The sequence below is a fragment of the Megalobrama amblycephala genome, linkage group LG18, assembly GCF_018812025.1.
Source record: "Megalobrama amblycephala isolate DHTTF-2021 linkage group LG18, ASM1881202v1, whole genome shotgun sequence".
Lineage (NCBI taxonomy): Eukaryota > Metazoa > Chordata > Actinopteri > Cypriniformes > Xenocyprididae > Megalobrama > Megalobrama amblycephala.
Window position 1 is genome coordinate 11,979,526 of NC_063061.1, and position 19,658 is coordinate 11,999,183.

Sequence of the window (19,658 nt, forward strand, 5' to 3'; positions counted from 1 at the left end):
GTGCCTCCTCATTTCAAAACACCACTGCACACCACTGCCAACCTCCCTGTAGTCATTGGCAATTACATGTTTTTATTGAGTTTGAACAATAAAGTGCTGGAGTAATGTTGTATTTTTGTTGGCCAATCTGGAAGTTAGCATCACACTATTTCCCTTGGCATAAACACAATTTTGGGACAATGGAACCAGAAATGCTAAAATGCTAACTCATTTCTCATTTCGGTCATCCCTGCAGCACTTTGTAAACATAGCCTACAATGATATGGTACATAAAAATAACAACTGGGGGATAATTACAACTTAGAGTTCAGCATAAATTATAACATTGTATAACAATGTACAACAACAGAGCACTCTTTTCAATATATGAGATGTGTTCCTACGCTCCATGTTACATGTCAGCTTCTTCACTAATAGGTCATGAAACATGAATCTACAAATAATAATAACAGGGGGAAAAAATCTAGAACAGGGTTTAAAGAGTTAGTTCACCCAAAAATGAAAATTCTGTCATTTATTACTCACCCTCATGCCGTTCCACACCCGTAAGACCTTCGTTAATCTTCGGAACACAAATTAAGATATTTTAGTTGAAATCTGATGGCTCCGTGAGGCCTCCATAGGGAGCAATGACATTTCCTCTCTCAAGATCCATAAAGGTACTAAAAACATATTTAAATAGGTTCATGTGAGTACAGTGGTTCAATATTAATATTATAAAGCGACGAGAATATTTTTGGTGCGGCAAAAAAAAACAAAATAACAACTTATTTAGTGATGGCCGATTTCAAAACACTGCTTCATGAAGCTTCAGAGCATAATGAATTAGTGTATCGAATCATGATTCAGGTCGCATGTCAAACTGCCAACGGCTGAAATCACGTGACTTTGGTACTCCGAACAGCAGATTCGATACACTGATTAATTTATGATCCGATGCTTCCTGAAGCAGTGTTTTGAAATCGGCCATCACTAAATAAGTCATTATTTTGGGTTTTTTTGGCACTCCAAAAGTATTCTCGTTTATAATATTAATATTGAACCACCGTACTCACATGAACTGATTTAAATATGTTTTTAGTATCTTTATGGATCTTGAGAGAGGAAGTGTCATTGCTCCCAATGCAGGCCTCACGGAGCCATCGGATTTCAACTAAAACATCTTAATTTGTGTTCCGAAGATTAACGAAGGTCTTACGGGTGTGGAACGGCATGAGGGTAAGTAATAAATGACAGAATTTTCATTTTTGGGTGAACTAACCCTTTAATGGCTGTTACCAAATGAAATTTCCCAAGCAAAATGAACAATTTTATAATGTCATCAACAACGGAAAAGCTAGTGTTACAGTGTTTTAAAAACAATATCATGGGTTCGTCTATTGTAATTATTTTATGAAATGGACGATCTGGTTCTAAATTCATTAGCTAGTATCGCTGGGCGCCAGTGAAGAATGGGCAAACTAGCCCAAAAAACGTCTATCCAAAGCCACGCCCACCGAGTCAGCGCTACGTGCTTTAAAGATGGCGGCATGTGTGAGTGTGGGATCTGATGTTTTTATTAGCCTCAAGTTTGTGATTTGAAGTACTCTATTTAGGCGGACAGTAAACGTCAGGTTTCTGTAGATCGCTTAGACTCGCGCTCTCCGTCGTTCAAATATCTGAGGGCAGATAGATGGGGATGTGATCGGTCACTGCGCTTGGAGAGGTAGAGTTTGGACAGTTTGACATGCTAAAACTGACAGCTGTAATCAGCTAGCTCTTCACGTACACTTAGAAAGGGCATCGTGCACGAAACCTTCAGCAAATGTGACCTTCTTTGCGGCCAACACTACGCAGCCAGCAGGCGATAACCTGCTAGTCGGATCACATTAGTAGCCTGTTCTAGTCATATGTTTAGAAAGTAAGATTAGGTGACCTGTCAGTCACTGAATGCTGCTGGTCACAGTAACTTACACACCTTACAACCCCATAGATACATCAGTTTAGTAAAGTTTGTTGATTTTATTTATTTTGCCAAGCACCTCCAGCATTTTCAAGCCCATAAAGCCTCTTGAATGAATTGCTCGGGGAAAGTAGTTTTGATTGGTGGTCTGTCTATCTGAGCAGGACAGGATTCAAGCCCTGAATGACAGCAAGAGCTGCAAAACTCTTCATTATATATTTTCTTTGCTTGTTTGTTTTCTGATAATTTCTCCAACACTATTTTGCGGTAGTAGAATGCTATCCCGAGCTTTAAGGAAATCTCTTTCCTATGGAAATCCAATAGTGGCGGGTTTCACTGGGAGCTATTGTAGTCGTCTGTGTTTTCATCAGACCGCCGCGTGTAAAGTTGCTTCGCAAGCTGAATGTGGCTTCAGACCTGCGAAGGTGGCGGTTGTGACTAAGACCACACGATATGAATTCGAGCAGCAGAGATATCGCTATGCAGGTCTGTCGGAGGAGGATCTTAAACAGCTGGTAAGCAGACACTTGTGAAGATGTAATACACCTGTTTATCTGTGTATTGATAACATACGCTGCTTTATCTTGTTACAGTGCTTTTAAGGCACGTGCTGTATTAAAATAGACATGAAAGTCTCTTAAAGTAATGATAACCACAGACTTTTGGCCCTACTTATACATTTCTTTGGTTTTTACTTGTACATTTTAACCCGCTACACTAAAACCCAGAAAAAACTTCCGGGTTGGCCTACAAATTGACGTCATAACTAAACAGTTCCGCATTAAGATATTTTTATATCAACCTTTTTTTTTTTTTTTTTTTTTTTAATGTCAGCCTTAGGTATACTAATATATACATATATATCATACATATACATAATTTTTTGGTTCATTTGGGAACATTTTATTGATGATAATTTTTTTTTGACCTCCCCCCACTCCAAAATATTTTTTCGTTGCCAACGTTGTGCAACAATGGTACAGAATCATAGAAAAAATTATCATCAAAATAACTTTTTTTTTTTTTTTTTTTTAAGAAATCTTTAAATAAAAAGGGAAAACACTTGAAAGACATTGATATATTGAATTTGATACATGCATATGTCTGTATCATGTAGTGTGCTATGCAATATAATGTACTTCATGTAATAAGATTTCACTTCATATGAAACTTCAAATTATTCTCTGCTGTGAAATAGAGGTGCGTTACAATTTTTGCACATCACTTTGGGTGTTCCTGCGCATCCAGGAACCCTGCATCTTCCCATCTTATAACACATTATTGCCAATGTGAGGTATTGTACAAAACATCCTCGAAAAGTACCCCTTATCGCACAAAGTTGCCCTGAGGCAACGAAAAGAAAAACTGAATTTCTGAATGTGCAAAATAAAAAAAACTTCATAAAACCTGACTAAAGGCTTCTCTACACCTTCATACATACACACATATTTTTTATGTACAGTTCATGTCATTTTAAATAAGATTACTAAAGCAAATAATCTTGCCGCCTTCTCACATGTGCTCCTGTGACCATGTGTCAGATCAGGACGTCCCATCTTTAAATGGTGCTTGATAGTGACTCCCACACCTTACTAGACTGTTCGTTGGTACTTTCTTGACCTTTCTAATCAATCATTTAAAGAAAAATTTACTAAACATAGAGCTTAAGAAAACTTTATGTTGTGCTGTAGAGGGATATAATTTTTTTTATTTTTTGTTAAAAACACATTGTTAAAGGATTAGTCCACTTTTAAATACACTTTTCCTGATAAATTTACTCACCCCCATGTCATCCAAGATGTTCATGTCTTTCTTTCGTCAGTCGAAAAGAAATGAAGGTTTTTGAGGAAAAAATTCCAGGATTATTCTCCTTACAGTGGATTTCAATGCCTACCAACAGATTGAAGGTCAAAATTACAGTTTCAGTGCAGCTTCAAGGGCTTTAAACGATACCAGATGAGTAATAAGGGTCTTATCTAGCGAATCGATCGGTCATTTTCGAAAAAATACAACCGTTTATGCTTTATAAACAAAATATCGCATTGAACGTACTTTCCGCTTTCGCATTCTTCATAACGCTTACGCTGAATGTTCTATGCCTTCCCTATTCTACTTACGGAACGAACGCGGCGCCAGTTTCGTTTATTTCGTTTTTTTTCCGTAACTTGAATAGGGAAGGCGTAGGACATTCAGCGTAAATTTATCAGGAAAAGTGTATTTAAAAGTGGACTAATCCTTTAACACAATTAAAGATGTAAAGGATTCCTTTAAATGTTTCCTAAAAAAACTCTTGAATGCTCAACATTCAAAATTAATCGGCTGGTGGTGTCATTGTAAATTTGCATACTGAACTTTTTTTTTTTTTTTTCCTGCAGCCTTGGTTCTGGAAATGTTTTTTCCCATAGGGATTAAAAAAGTCTTTTTACCTATAGAAGGAATAGTAAGAGTAGTTTTAGTATGCATCATTCGCAGTGCGTCATGGGAGTGGGTGGCACTAAAGAGTGCTTTTGTCACAATTCTGATTGGAGTTTTTCCACCAAAATGCTTCTGTTGAATATGATTATTAAAAAAAAAAATAATAAGTTGAAATAACATGAGCTGATGGCTTCAACAAAAGCATATGCCATCGATTAACAACTATTTAGCTCGTTGTAGGGTTAAAGAAAGGTTTAAAGTTTTCATTCAAATTCATTTAGCCTGAATGTCATTTTTACTTCCAGAACCCAGAACTGTTGCACTCTGTTCTTTTGGTGTGATTTAATTGTTGCAATTCTCTGATTGGTGGAGTTTTTTTTTTTTTTTTTTCTCAGAATAATGGGTATCATAATGTATTTTTATCACCAGGAATTCCACTGCTACAATGTTTATAAATTGCATATGAGTATAAATTCCTATAATTGAGTGTCGTCTCTCTCTCTCTCTCTCTCCACCAAACTCCCTTTCTCCACCATATAGATGTATTTAAGGGTTAACTTTCATTCTTCCTAAAACTTTTTACTTTACCACTTTTTTTCCACCTTACTGACAGACTCTAAACTGACAGTGTTTTATAGGAGCACTTATATTGCTTGACAAAATAAGTCTGTTAATATTTCACCTTAAAGTATTTAACAGTCCACCAACAATGCCTGCAGCAAAATTGTATTAAAAAGTCCAGAGTCCAACTAACTCCACACAATGTGAAAAGACTGTTTATTTTTACTAGTGATGATATTTTCAAGATGCAATGCATTGTTTATGATATTTAATCTGTCTTGTCATCACAGCTTGCCCTAAAAGGATCCAGTTACAGTGGGCTTCTAGAGAGACACAATATACACACCCTTAATGTTGGACAGATTGTGGACAGTCTACAGTAAGATGACATTAAAAAAATGGAAATTCTGACACTATTTGAAATATTTTTCAAACAATTTTCAAAACTGTCCTTTCATCATTGTAGGAAACAGGGGATTGAGGTGCGCGTTGTAAAAAGAGGAGAGTATAATGAGGACACAGTACGATGGGCTGATGCCATTATCTCTGCTGGAGGTAAAGCTCAGGTTTTTGTTTTTTTTAATTGATTGTTCATCTGTGCACCGGTTAACATATGAGAGATGGTTTCTCGGGACTTTATGAAAGTGTGTGTATATATAGTATAAGATTCTAACAGACTTTATTTCATAGGTGATGGGACCATGCTACTAGTTGCCAGTAAAGTGTATGATAAGAACAAACCTGTATTGGGGGTCAATACAGACCCAGAAAGGTAATAAGACTAGCCTATAGTGATTTTAAGTTTATTTGTTTCATAAGTATATAATGTAGCTGTGTTTTTGTATATAAAGGTCAGAGGGTCACCTGTGTTTACCTGTGCGCTATACACATGCCTTTTCTGAGGCCTTACAGAAACTCAGGAAGGGTGAGTTCAGGTAGGCACTTCTTATTTACTCTTGCTTATGGTCGGCAGTAATCCAATTGGCTAAGTAATCCAATTTGCAATCAGTTGTTTTCTTCTATACCTCTTGCTAAAGTACTCTGCAAAAGTACTTTGCTTTGTTCTCTAGTATGGAAAGGGAAGGAAATTTTATAATTTATATACCATGTTTCATACACAATGTAAAAAAAATCAAAACAGATAGTTAAGCAGTAAAATTAACAGTAAAAAGTAAAAAAGTAAAATTCTAGTAAAAATATATTTAAAAATAGTTCACTTTAAAATGAAAATTACCCCAAACATACCCCAACGTTGCATCAGTTCTGCTTTCTTCGTAATACGGAAGGCGGTCTGGCGGAAGCTAGACATTTTACTTTATAACTTGTTAAATATGGATATTTTTCTTACACAAATGCATCACTTTGCTTCAGAAGGCCTTTATTATGTGGATGGATGTACTTTCTTGAGCTTCATACTTGTTGGTTCTGTTCACTGCCATTATAAAGCTTGGATGCTTCAGGATATTTATTATTATAACTCAGATTGTGTTCATCAGAAAGAAGAAAGTCATATACACCTAGGATATTTTGAGGGTGAGTAAAGCTTGGGGTAATATTAATTTTAAATTAGACTAATCCTTTAAAAAAAAATTAGGAGAAAAGAGAAGAATAAATAAAATGCAGTGCATCAGAAGGACGCAGCACAGTGCTCATTCAGTAAATGCACAGCAAAACAGGTGTGTTTTTAGTCAGGATTTAAATGTGGCTACTTTGGGAGCACATCTGATCTCTTCTGGAAGCGTGTTCCAACTGCCGGTGACAGTATAGTGAACCCTTGGTGCATCCTAATAATCTTAGTTGTCTGTTAGGTTTATATTTGATTTGTTTAAGAAGTTGAACAATTCCTATTAATATATCAGTTTGAAATATGCTTGCCTAACTGGATGGCTAAGTAGCTAATGACTGTTTCTGGTCTTCCTCTGGGGGGAGGTGCTTGGCAGCTCAGAAAGACAAATCCTCCATTAAGTCGTATTTAAACCTAATGATGTTTTTTTTTTTTTTTTTGTATGCGTGTGCGTCAGTAGAGAAATCTGTCCATTAAAAATTAAAATTCAATATAACTGAACTGAATTAAAAATATTCTGTTTGATGATTAGTACCTGATGTATGAATAAAAATACACCCCAGCCAACTATATTAAATGATTAATGTTTATCCTCTAATCATAAATGACTGTGATTGGTCCAGCCTTACCAGCGGAGAAGATTGAACCTAACCAATAAGAGACCCATATTTTAGGTCGCCTGTTTCGTTCTAATCATCATTCTCCCTGCTTTACATTGTCAATATTTCCCCCTTCCTTTTTTGAAAAAACTAAGTAACTATCTTCACTAGGTGGCAGTGGCGTCAGCGTATCCGTATGTACTTGGAGGGCACCGGGATAAACCCGACTCCAGTGGACCTGCATGAGCTGCAGCTGAGCCTCGAACAGCACAGCAAAGCACACCGTATCACTACAGAGACACATCGCTGTAAGAGTCCCATAGTACACATTGCTATCTCAACCTTACATTTCTCTCTGCTGCTCTACTGAATCTCACAAATACTGTCTAAAATGTTCAGGTCATTTTTCAGAGCCAAATCAATAAAAAAAGGTTGATTTTCATTACTGTATTACAGTAGTATAAATGAGTTTATATATATATATATATATATATATATATATATATATATATATATATATATATCACACACACTTTTGCTATAGAATGAGATGTTTTGGGGAGAATGTGTCAAAAAAAAAAAATTATTACAATTAAATTAATAGATTGAGAAATTGGCTTAATTATTGCAAAAGATTAATAAATATATATATATATATATATATATATATATATATATATATATATATATATATATATAGAGAGAGAGATAGAGATAGAGATAGAGATATAGATATAGGTTCTTTTATATATTTTACAGTCCTGCTCCCCATGTACATACTATGTAATTATTATAGTTATTACTATGTAATAACTAGGTACTAACCCTGAAAAAAAAAAAAATAATATATATATATATATATATATATTTTTTTTTTACTTTTTTAATTAGATGTTTTGGGGAAAATGTGTTTGATTATTGTAAAAAAGGGTTTAAAGTTTCACCCAAAAATGAAAATTCTGTCATTTATTACTCACCCTCATGTCGTTCTACACCCGTAAGACCTTTGTTAATCTTCAGAACACAAATTAAGATATTTTTGATGAAATCCGATGTCTCAGTGAGGCCTCTATTGCCTGCAAGTTAATTTATACTCTCAGTGCCCAGAAAGCTACTAAATGCATATTTAAAACAGTTCATATGAGTACAGTGGTTCAACTTTAATATTATAAAGCGACGAGAATACTTTTTGTGCGCCAAAAAAAAAAAAAAACGTAACAATATCTACTGATGGGCGATTCTTTTGTTTCGAATCAGTGGTTCGGAGCGCCAAAGTCACGTGATTTCAGCAGTTTGGAACGAAATGAGGGTGAGTAATAAATGACATTATTTTCATTTTTGGGTAAACTAACTCTTTAAATGAAAAGACTGAAAAATTGGCTTAGTAAAATATAACTGACATTTCTTTGTGATGTTCACCCAGACATGGTTATTATAGTTATATCATTGAATTTAAATTACATTGAATTAAACTGATATCATATAATTTCTAACTATTGTTAGAGGAGATTAACGATATCATACTTTTGCAAAGGTACGACGCACGATAGTTCTGAAAGGCCTCACCTACTCCCTGTCCGAGGACTCAACGAGATCTTCATCGGGGAGTCCCTGTCCTCCAGGTATATATCCCTGCCCACCTGTCTGTGATGTTGTGGAACCATGTCGTCAACCATGTCTTACGGACATTGCATCTCATCAACCACTTTTCCTCCTTCACTTCACGCATCCCCCCCATCTCCCCTTACTTGTGGATTTCTGTTTGCCACAGGGTGAAGTATAAATCCTTCAAACCCCATCTTACCCTCTCGCTTCATAGGGCTTCATACTATGAAATCTCCATTGATGACGGGCCGTGGGAGAAGCAGAAGAGCTCAGGGCTTAGCATTTGCACTGGAACTGGATCTAAAGCCTGGTGAGTCAAAGGGTCTGAAGTGATCTTATATGAAGTCTGAGTTACCAAATAATTTTTTCTTTCTTCATCCAGGTCCTACAATATTAATAAACTTGTGGAGCAGGCAGTGGAGGATGTCCTTAGAATAGGTTAGAAACACAAATAACTCACATTTGTGCTATGACAGCACCGTTTACTATCATCAGTCAGTACAAGCATGATCTTGATGTTTTCTGTATCTTAGGTAAATCAAAAACTGGTTTGGATATTCCTCTAAATCGGGAGTTCATTGAGAGCGGTGAGTTCACAATAGATTATCTGATATCAATATAATTATGATTATTATTAAAAAACTTTTTTATTATAGTTTTTTTGTGTTTTAAAATGACTTTTCATAGTTTTAATTCTAAGTAATTTAATTTATAAAATTAATATGCTGCCATATTAGCTTAAATAATTGGTCTCTCTTTTTGTGTTCAGTGACTGAAACATACAACGAGTCTCTAATCTTTGGCCCAGAGGAGGACAAACTTTTCTTCAGCATAAGGGAGCCTATAGTCAACAGAGTATTTTCCAATAGCCGACAAAGAGGTTTTGCCAAAAAGTACGTTTTCATTTCCATCATCTCACTACTTGGGTTAATATTAATCTTGGTTGAGGTTAACTACAAATTTTAACATGTGTAGCATTTTTTATGTTTCTTCTTAAAACATTAATTACTAATTAACAATAGTATATTCATAACAGTTACAGAATTTAGGTTAATGTAAAATTGCTGTTTATTGTTAGTTCATAATACCTAATGTTAATACTTTAAAATAAGGTTTGATTTGTTATGAATAATTCTTCATATATTGACTGGTAATGCTAACGTTCTTTTTGTTTTCTATAGGGTTTGTGTCCGCTCAAGGTGCTGGGATGCCTGCATGGTGGTGGATGGTGGGACGTCCTTCGAGTTTAATGATGGTGCCATTGCTACCATCAGCTTAAATGAGGAGGACCTGTTGCGAACTGTCATTCTTGATTAAATCCTTTGATACATCAAACTTGCTCGATGAGCTTGTATATTTATTAAGGACTGAATAATTGTCTGTAAAGATGGACAGTAGGTTCTTTAAGCACTGAGTTTTAAGGGATTATGGGGTTTGCAGAAGAAATGTAGTTAAATCTGGATTTCACATTTCTGTAGTCAATGCTTGTTTAAACAACCCTCTTGGTTGCAGCTCTCAGAAATTAGCATTAATATTTTTCCTAGACACCCCAGCTTCACATTGTCACATCAGTATTGATGTATTTAAACAATGAGCCAGAAATGCCCATGTTACAGAAAAGTGATTGGAATTTTTTGACTTTTTTACTTATTTATAATACATACTTTTGAACACGGTTGTGCCAAACATGCACAAGTATTTTGTTAATGTTTTAGTCAATACTTTCTGAAACTGCAACCAAAAAAAACATTTTTAATGTTTCACAATAGGGTTTTTGGATGCGGAGCTCAACTGTGCTCCATCAGGTCAACCATTGTGCAAAAGCTTGTTCAAAACATGGCAGAATTTTGTAAAACCCACATCTTTTTTTTTTTTCTTCAAATGTCTGCATTCTTAATGCATTTACATTTGTTGGAAAGTATCATTGTGTGATTTGTGCAGTGGTATATAAACGTGTAATGAGACCACGATGCAAAGAATATAACAAACAGAACAACTCACATGAGGATGACTTTAAATAAAAAGCAATACATTTATTTACAATTCAGATGTAAACAATTCATAAAAACACGTGTCAATCAAGTTGTACAAAATTCAAGTTTTCCAATATTAAAACTGGTCAGAAAAATGGAAGAGATTCACAATATTTTCTCTGCTGCTAAAGCACCTGGTTTAATGCTTTTGTATAGCAAAACAGGAACAGTATAAAACCATAAAACCATTCTCTTATTACTAAACTAGACTTTTGACAATCCTATAGTAAAACTGGAAATGTACTTGATTTTGGCAGGAAAACAAGTCTTGCATTTGAGAACCTACTATATTCTAGATTTCAACCTGAAGCAACAAATCTAGTGAAACACCATTTTCAAAATTAACAGCTATATTGGTACCAAACAGGTACAATATACCACTAACAAACTTGTCCACTCATTTTGTGATAAATGATATGATCTTTGCTACATAAGAACATCACTCAATTCAAGATTGCCAGGACCTCTAACACAATTGTCATCAAAATTGAAACTGTTAAAATATAAAACAAAAAGGACTTACCAGTGATGCTTAAGACATTTTTAAAATCACAATTAATTGGGCACAAAAATACTATTATAAAAGATATTTTACAATTTGGTTTACCCTGTAATCATCCTGGATTAAAAACATTAATGTTTGTAGACGAGTCGGCAGTGCATTCCCCAAAGCGTGCGATCTTTTCTTGATGACGAGGTGGGACGTGCCACAGTGGAGAAAGGCTGTGTGTTGATCTGTATGTGCGGTAGACCTTTACAAAGAATGGGCAGGTAGCTGTCCTGTATGAGCCCAAAGACCTCCAGGGTCTGCAAATTTAGAAACTTTTCAAAGTCGCTGTAGAGGGGGGAAAATGAGAAAATATTTATTGCTTGTATGCAAAGACAATATACAGACATAAAAGCACTCGAAACTGACTTTCCTTTCTGAATTCAACAAATCCCTTACATGAGAGAAGCTGGGTGGATCTGATAACAACGACTCAGTCCCAGATGTCTCAGAGAGGACAGTTCCTGCAGGACGGGGAAACTGTCTGTCGTCACAAGCACGCTATCACTGTGATGAGAAAACATTACTGAATGTTAACCTCCTGCTGTTTGCTATTAGGCAGCTGATCCACAATTATCTTCCCAAATTATGAACTCACCTCAAATCTAGGTTTGTGAGGTTCGGACACCTTTTTACTATAGCTTTGACATCTGAAACACAAAAATGTATAAATTATCTTTGCATGAAATAGAAAAACGTATTTATATAAAGCTGAAATCGATGCTTTCCTCACCTTCCATGGTGAGGTTTTGTCTGTAACCACTGATGTTCAGTTGAGTGACGCTGGAGGGAATGTTGTTAGCAATGGCTTGAACGTGGAGATTGTTGAAGTCACACCATGACACGTTCATTTCTTCAATTCTGGGTTGAGAAAAAAAAAAAAAAAATGTTATTATAGACTGATGATAATACATCATTTAAAAAAAAAAAAAAAAAAAAAACTCTGCTCCTCAAGCTTAATAATAATAATATTAATAGAAGAAATAATTTGTCCTTGAATGTACATTGATTAAAAGTGACTGTAAAATTATAAAAACATCTTTACTAAGGATTTCAAGATTTCAAATAAACTCTGTTCTTTTGAAAAAAAAAAAAAAATAATAATAATAATAAAAAAGTATAATGCTTTCCTCAAATATTAAGCAGCATCTGTTTTTAACACTAAGTCCGGTTTCACACCGCAAGCATCAGCGGCGCGTGAGTGTGAACTGCAGCTGCAGTGTCACAGCAGCGGCTCCAGGCTGCATATAAAGTGAGAATTTCTTTAAAAAGACAACTATAAATTTGTTTTTATAAGTTGGTCATTTATAAACTTCATAGACTTGAAAGTTTGTTAACATGGGGAGGTGTACAACATATAAAATAAATAAAAGCCTTGTGTTAACCATTGCTTCACACGAATGAGGCAAGTTTTGTGTTTTACGTCATCTGCCACGTCCACATGTTTACAACACAGCAATGTTAAATTAAATTAAATTAAATGAGTAAATCTTCTATAAATAATTTTTTCTTGACACTCCAATTCTTGTTAAAACACACTAGATATGCTTATTCTGTGCATTTTGAGAACTTTTTGTGATAAATCATATTTATTTTATCCATCAAAAGTGTACTTTCACTTTAATTGAGCGTTAGCAGCGCAGCAAAAATCAGACCCAGTGCCGAAACGATCGGGGCACTGCTGCTTCTGCTCTGCTACGCACAGTCGCACAGTCTTTGCGTGAGGTGTGAATGCTCTCATCCGTTAACGTGGGCGCCGAAAAAAATCTGCGCTGCTTATGCTCTGCTGATGCGTGCGGTTTGAAACCGGCCTAAGAAATGTATGCAAATCAGCATATTAGAATGATTTCTGAAGGATCATGTGACACTGACGACTGGAGTAATGGCTGCTAATAATTCAGCTCTGCCATCACAGAAACAAACATTTTATACATTAAAATACAAAATAGTTATTTTGAATTGTAATATTTTATCTCATCACTGTTTTACTGTGCTTTTGATTAAAGAAGCTTAGGTGAGCATAAGAGACCTTTCAAAAACATTCTAAAAATTGACCAACCCCAAACAGAGGTGTACATCAGATAATCTTACCGAGTGCAAGATTTCAGCATCTCAGCCAGAGATTTAGGAGAGAAGCCAGAACAGCCACACAAATTCAGCCGGACAAACTCCGTATTTTGAGCAAGAGAACTGCAAGAAAGCAAAATAGAAATGGTTAAACGAATCTAAATGCAACAAAACCTCATAAACTATCATTTCTACATAAAATACCACAAAGAAAAATCAGTGTGATATCACACGAGTAGCCGGCGTCGACATGCGTAATATCACATGAGTAGCTGTCGATATCGCACAGCTACTCGTGTGATATTGCTCATGTAGTAACTGATTCTGTTACGCTGTTAATCGCACACAACACACACAAAGAAAAATTCACAAGATTAAAAGTCTTTTGGCAGTGTAATGGCTACCTAATGCTAAAGGGTTAGTTCACCCTAAAATTAAATTTCTGTCATTAATTACTCGCCACCATGTCGTTCCAAACCCATAAGACCTTCGTTCATGTTCGGAACACAAATTAAGATATTTTTGATGAAATCCGAGAGCTTCTGACCTCCCTATATACAGCAATGTCGTAACCAATTTCAAGGCCCAGAAAGGTAGTAACGACATTGTTAAAATTGTTCACGTGACTACAGTGGTTCAACCTTAATATTATAAAGCAACAAAAATACCTCTTGTGAGCAAAAATAATGACTTTATTTAACAATTTCTTCTCTTCCATGTGAAGCTGTTCACATTGTAAACAGTGCAGCACTTCTAGATACACTTTCTACATCAGAACGCCGGCTCAGTATTGGCCAACGCTGTTCACATGAGCAGCACGACACATGCGTGTGATGCTGACGCAGGAGCCAGCCAATACCGAGTCAGCGTTCTGACGTAAAACACAGAAGCGCTGCACTGTCTATACAACAAACAGCTTAGGACAATGACAGGGAAGAGACAAATTTGTTGAATAGAGTAGTTATTTTTGTTTTGTTTTTGTGCACAAAGTATTTGTCGCTTCATAAAATTAAGATTGAACCACTATAGTTACGCTGACTATTTTAACAATGTCTTGTCCACATTTCTGGGCCTTGAAAGTGGTAATCTATGTCTATGGATGAGTCAGAGAGGTCTCGGATTTCATCAAAAATGTCTTATTTTGCGTTCCAAAGATGAACGAAGGTCTTACAGGTTTGGAACGACATGAGGGTGAGTGAGTACTTCATTTTCATTTTTGGGTGAACTAACCTTTTAACTAAAAAAATACAGCAAGGTTCTAGAAAATCAAGAACAAAGAATGTGCGTGAATCAGTTTTGCTTTATGTTTTTAATTAATGAAGCCACTAAACTTTGTTACATATTATATTGTTATATTAGAATGCTATTGTGTTTTGCACAGGCAATTAGCTTATTTTGTTATAAATAAAAATGCCTGAGAATGTCACTGCTAAATACCTCGAACTACTGTGGTATTCCACCATGTTTCTCACAGACACACCTCAACTCATAAACTCAAGGCTTAAAGAAAACCAGTTTCCCCATTGGAGTTTATGACTTTGTGGTGGCGTTCATTTGCATTCAACTCATAAATACAATCTTTCTGACATGACTTGAATACACCAAAAATCTACGGTTAGGGTGTAGTGTGCAAAATGTTTTTTTTTACTATCACTTACTGAATAATACTATCAGAGAGCACCAATCCTTCGAGACTGAGATTCTGTAGATGTCTGCAGTGTAACAGGATATCTTCAAGAACAGACGTCTCCACTGTGCAGTTTGATAAATCCAGATGTTGGATGCGAAGTGTCCTGTAATTCAAATAGTACTTAATTAAAAAAAAAAAAATAAGACAGCAGAAAATAACAGCAGAAATGCCACAACAGAACTGCGGCACTGTGAAACACACATTACTCACTCTGTACTTTTAAAACTGGGTTGACCAATGCAGGTGTGTGGACATCGCAGCCTCAACGCCCCAGCTGAGAGCACCTGCCCAAGCTCTGCATCTAACTGAGCTTTTCCAACCAGGTCCACGCTGTGCCACAGAGACTCGTCAAACCTGCAAATGCAGAGTTTTGACTATTATTATTTATATCACAGGTGATCAGTGGTCTTCCAAACTTCCAACATGGACTTTGTAAGAAAAGGGTATCAATAACTTACGCTAAACGATGCCAGCGCTTGCAGACCCGTGACGTCCTGAGGAGATCTTGCAGTGAGAGACGAGACAGGATTCCCAGCAAAAGCTCATCAGGTAGACTGTCCCAACACAAGCCTGCTGAGGGAGGAGCAAGAAAACAAATTAGGCCCTCTACCAATCATACAGCCATGTCACATCTTATAAGTAATTACAATTCAGTAAGTGGCCATCAAAATATTAGGGTATTGTCAGTAGTTTCCAGGGAACTAATAAAAAGTCTGCTCATGCAACTAATCAGATTTCTAATCAGATAAGCCTGTAAAGCCAGAATAAAAAAAAAAAAAAAAAAAAAAAAAAAAAAAGGAAGGACCATATAGTATACTGTGAGAGTATGGAGCTCACGTCCAAGGAGAGAAAACTGTCCAAAATGAGCAAAAATATGCAACTTGGTGCAGTATAAAATGTAAGCTTGTGATGTACAACACTGAGATTTCTTTATATCAGACTACTTATATAAAATGCATACAAATATTAGGTATCACTCCTGAAAATGTCAAATATTTAAATGCTCAGTTTTATGATCAAAGCTTTGTTGCTTTTAATTGTGGGTGAAAAATGTAATGCATTGCAAATACAATGATGACTGAAAAATAAACATTGCTCAAAGGCCTGGTGTATTATACTTGATACTTGCACATTAACATGATTTTTTTAATAAGAAAAAGTGTGGATAATCTAGTAAACCTGAGTTGCATCAGTTCAGTAAATGTTCACCCTGAAATATTAATATAAGTTAAGTTTACTTTATAATAAAAATTATACTAAAAGGACATTTTTTCTTACTAAAAAGTATGAACCATCAATCAGAAGGCAAAATGCATGATGTAGATTTTGTACAACAGGTTGAGCAGTTTTGCTGATATTTTAGAGGCCTTATAAATTCATGTATCAAATATGATACAGTTAAGCTTTATAGGGTTAAAAATTCTCAGTCACAAACCTGATGATTCTCTTCTTTTTCTGGGACGTCTGGCTAGAACAAATATGTTTTCCTCATTTTCTTTCCCTTTTGCAGAAGTCAGGAGCTTTTTGTGCGGGGGTGACCACTGCTGGATGAGCTCGTTTGGAGTGTTTTCAGTGTCTAGACCCCCGCTGCAGGAGGGCCGCTTTTTCCATTTAGTCCTCTGAGGCCTGCACAAGGATCCCTCCAAATTCTCACTCAGTTCTTGAAACGGCCTATATAAAAACAAAGAAACATTCAGCAAAACCACCATTTCTTGTTGTTAAAAGGATATATAGAGAGGTAGCAGCAGAAAAGCAATATGAAACCATATCCTCGAGCTCAAACCACTTAGATTGTAACTATTAGATAAGTTCAGCCTGTAACAATCTATAAAAAGTTCTCACTACACAATATGTACTATTTGAGAAAACACTGACAGCATTACACCAGTTTTGATAGTTTTATACTGTAAATTCCACGCTCACTTTACAAGTTCTGTGATGCCCGCCATTTGTCGCGAGCGCCTCTATACCAAAAATAGCCACCGCACTGGTTTGTCTTATAGAAAAACAAAAATATATATGAAGCAATGAAACCACTAAATAGAAGTAAAGAACTTTCAGAACTTACATTTACTAATATAAATTCACTATTGGTGAAAAAGTCATCCTCGCGCGTCACAACACAACTAGTGTGGCGCGCGCCAACAGCACATTCGACTAAAATGTATAAAAAGCGTCCTGTAAAACTATCCACCAGTGATCTAAAGCCATGTTTTAACAAGTTGTGTGCAGTGCTTCTTATAATACACCAAAACGTTATATAAGTAATGAAATACACCAAAGTGGAGGGAGAATCCAAAAAAGTAGTATACAGAAACACACACAAGTCTCTAAATTTCATAAAAATACGCGCTATATAAAATACAAATCATAATTTAGGTTTGCTAAATAAAATAACATATTACCTTTCGTTTGACATCCTGACTTTGTAGTATTACTAAAAGTAGTAACTTCTGCAAACTTTCAGTAGCAGCCAGGCTCCCCCGGTCCCTCGCGCAGGCTGGCGGCGCATTTAAACCTGACTCTGGACCGCCCGTCCTGCTGTGATGCCATTGGCTCCAATGTGGTCGCCGGAAGTGATGCATATTTACAGCGTAATGGAGGAATATTGACTTGCCGCCCTCTACTGTGGAGGACTAAACACCATCATACGTTTTTTTGCCATGCTGAGACCATGGTCGAGACATGCAAGATGAAGTTACTTTAATCCCAAAAGTACAAATGAAACTGATGTACACAATCACCCATTACAGGCACTAGAAACTTGTGGCTCTGCAGGTTTGCTTGGGTTCCCACAAAGATTTTCTAGCAACTGCTCATCTGTCCCAGGTCCCAACACAAGGCTTGAGGAAGGAGTAAGAAAACAAATTATGATCTCTACTGCTCATAAAGTCTGTTACAGCTTATAATAAGTGTTAGATAAAATAATTTGGAGATCAAGTATTTTGAGAAGATCTTTTCAGGTTGAGCGATCTAGCACAGAAAAGCAGGTATACCTGGGTACCAATGACTACTAGACAGACACATAAAGTGCAGTGGCACACGGTTTATTGTCCAGGGATACATTATATAATTAGAAAATAAGAAGTGAAACTAACAGTTCAGTAACTGAAGTACATAAAAGGACTATAAGTTCACTTATAACTATGACGTGAGGCCTGAATCCTTTTAGGGTGACCAGAGAAAGATCACATGATGGAAAGAGACAGGGCACAAGATGTTTCTAGAATCTCACAATAAGTAATTACAATTCAAGCTATTTAATAATGAAATTTTACAGTGTGCTGACCTTTGGTGCAGTTGCGTGCAAAGAATCCTTGGTTCGAATCCAGGCTCGTAGAATTTTCTGGATCCTGTCTGTCTTCTCTCATCTATTTAGCTTCCTGTCAACATATTTAATATCATAATAAATTGCAAAAATGAACATTTAAATTGATGCTGGTTAATCTCCATCCACACACAGGATAGAATAAACATCTTTTAAGTTACTGCATCAACATTAAACGGGCTGAGTCTCACACTTCCCGGTGGCATTGTGGGCAGTGTTCTGACCTCTGGTGCAGTTATGTACAAAGAATCCTAGTTTCGAGTCCAGGCTTGTGGTTTTTGACATTTTTTTATAATCAAAAAGAATTGTTACATTTTTCAAAAAGAATTGCTACATTTTTCAAAAAGATTTGCAACTTTCGCAAAAAGAATAGCTACTTTAAAAAAAGAATCACTACATTTTCAAAAAGAATCGCTACTTTTCCTATAAAGAATTGCTACTTTCTTCAAAAAGAATCACAACTTTTCAAAAAGAATTGCTATATTACCAAAAAGAATCGCTACATTTAAAAAAGAATCGCTACTTTTCCCAAAAAAGAATAGCTACTTTTTTTTAAAAGAATCGCTACTTTAAAAAAAAAAAAGAATCGCTACTTTTTCAAAAAGAATCGCTAGTTATTCAAATAATTGATACACTTCCCAAAAAGAAATGAATCGATTCATTTCAAAAATGAATCTTTTCGAAAATGAATCGATTCTTTTCTAAATGCATCTTTTCGGAAAAGAATCGATTATTTTCCAAATGAATCTTTCCGATAATGAATCAATTATTTTAGAAAATGAATCACTACTTTTCAAAAATGAATCGCTACTTCTTTTTTTAAATGAATCGCTACTTTGTCCAAAATTAATCTGTATTTTTTTCAAAATGAATCACTACTTTTCTATAATTCTTCTAAGATTCTTTAAAAAAAATTAATCGCTTTTTTTAAATGAATCCCTACTTTTCTTTTTGAAAGAATCACTACAATTTAAAAAAGAATCACTACATATGTAAAACACATCGATACATTCAACAACAGTCAATACATTTAAACAAAACGCATCGATACATTTATTCAAAAACAATCGATAGATTTAAAACACTCAATACATTCCAAAACAATCAATACATTTATTCAAAGCGCATCAGTATTTATTAAAAAATATTTTATACATTTATTCAAAAACTATCATTTTAACAATCTATACATTTTTACGATCGTTTTGCAGAGATATGAGATTTCAATGACGGTCGGTTTTGTTCTGTTACAAGATTTCAATGACAGACGGTTTTATTTGGTTAAGGGATTTCAATGACGGTCGGTT

General features: G+C 35.5%; 2 protein-coding genes across 4 annotated transcripts; one reads left to right on the top strand and one right to left on the bottom strand.

Annotated features, from left to right (window-relative positions):
- The first annotated feature begins 1,487 nt into the window (after window positions 1-1,487).
- nadk2 (NAD kinase 2, mitochondrial) lies at window positions 1,488-10,021 on the top strand. 2 transcript variants are annotated; one of them, XM_048167483.1, is made up of 12 exons: window positions 1,488-2,457; window positions 5,209-5,297; window positions 5,385-5,473; window positions 5,609-5,690; window positions 5,770-5,853; window positions 7,253-7,389; window positions 8,616-8,703; window positions 8,853-8,996; window positions 9,069-9,124; window positions 9,220-9,273; window positions 9,456-9,579; window positions 9,868-10,021. In XM_048167483.1, exons 1-12 carry the CDS (start codon window positions 2,218-2,220, stop codon window positions 10,001-10,003), a joined length of 1,323 nt encoding a protein of 440 aa, XP_048023440.1. In that variant the 5' UTR covers window positions 1,488-2,217; the 3' UTR covers window positions 10,004-10,021. The 2 variants fall into 2 exon arrangements, with proteins under 2 accessions (XP_048023440.1, XP_048023441.1); XM_048167484.1 differs by having other exon boundaries at window positions 8,901-8,996.
- Window positions 10,022-10,694: 673 nt separating this feature from the next.
- On the bottom strand, window positions 10,695-17,587 carry skp2 (S-phase kinase-associated protein 2, E3 ubiquitin protein ligase). 2 transcript variants are annotated; one of them, XM_048167487.1, is made up of 10 exons: window positions 17,429-17,587; window positions 16,459-16,694; window positions 15,482-15,593; window positions 15,234-15,377; window positions 14,992-15,126; window positions 13,358-13,456; window positions 12,000-12,127; window positions 11,865-11,916; window positions 11,666-11,773; window positions 10,695-11,554 (listed from the first exon to the last, which is right to left on the bottom strand). In XM_048167487.1, the coding sequence occupies exons 1-10, from the start codon at window positions 17,440-17,442 to the stop codon at window positions 11,353-11,355; spliced, it is 1,230 nt and encodes a 409-aa protein (XP_048023444.1). In that variant the 5' UTR covers window positions 17,443-17,587; the 3' UTR covers window positions 10,695-11,352. The 2 variants fall into 2 exon arrangements, with proteins under 2 accessions (XP_048023444.1, XP_048023443.1); XM_048167486.1 differs by having other exon boundaries at window positions 15,482-15,596; window positions 17,429-17,586.
- Window positions 17,588-19,658: the final 2,071 nt, after the last annotated feature.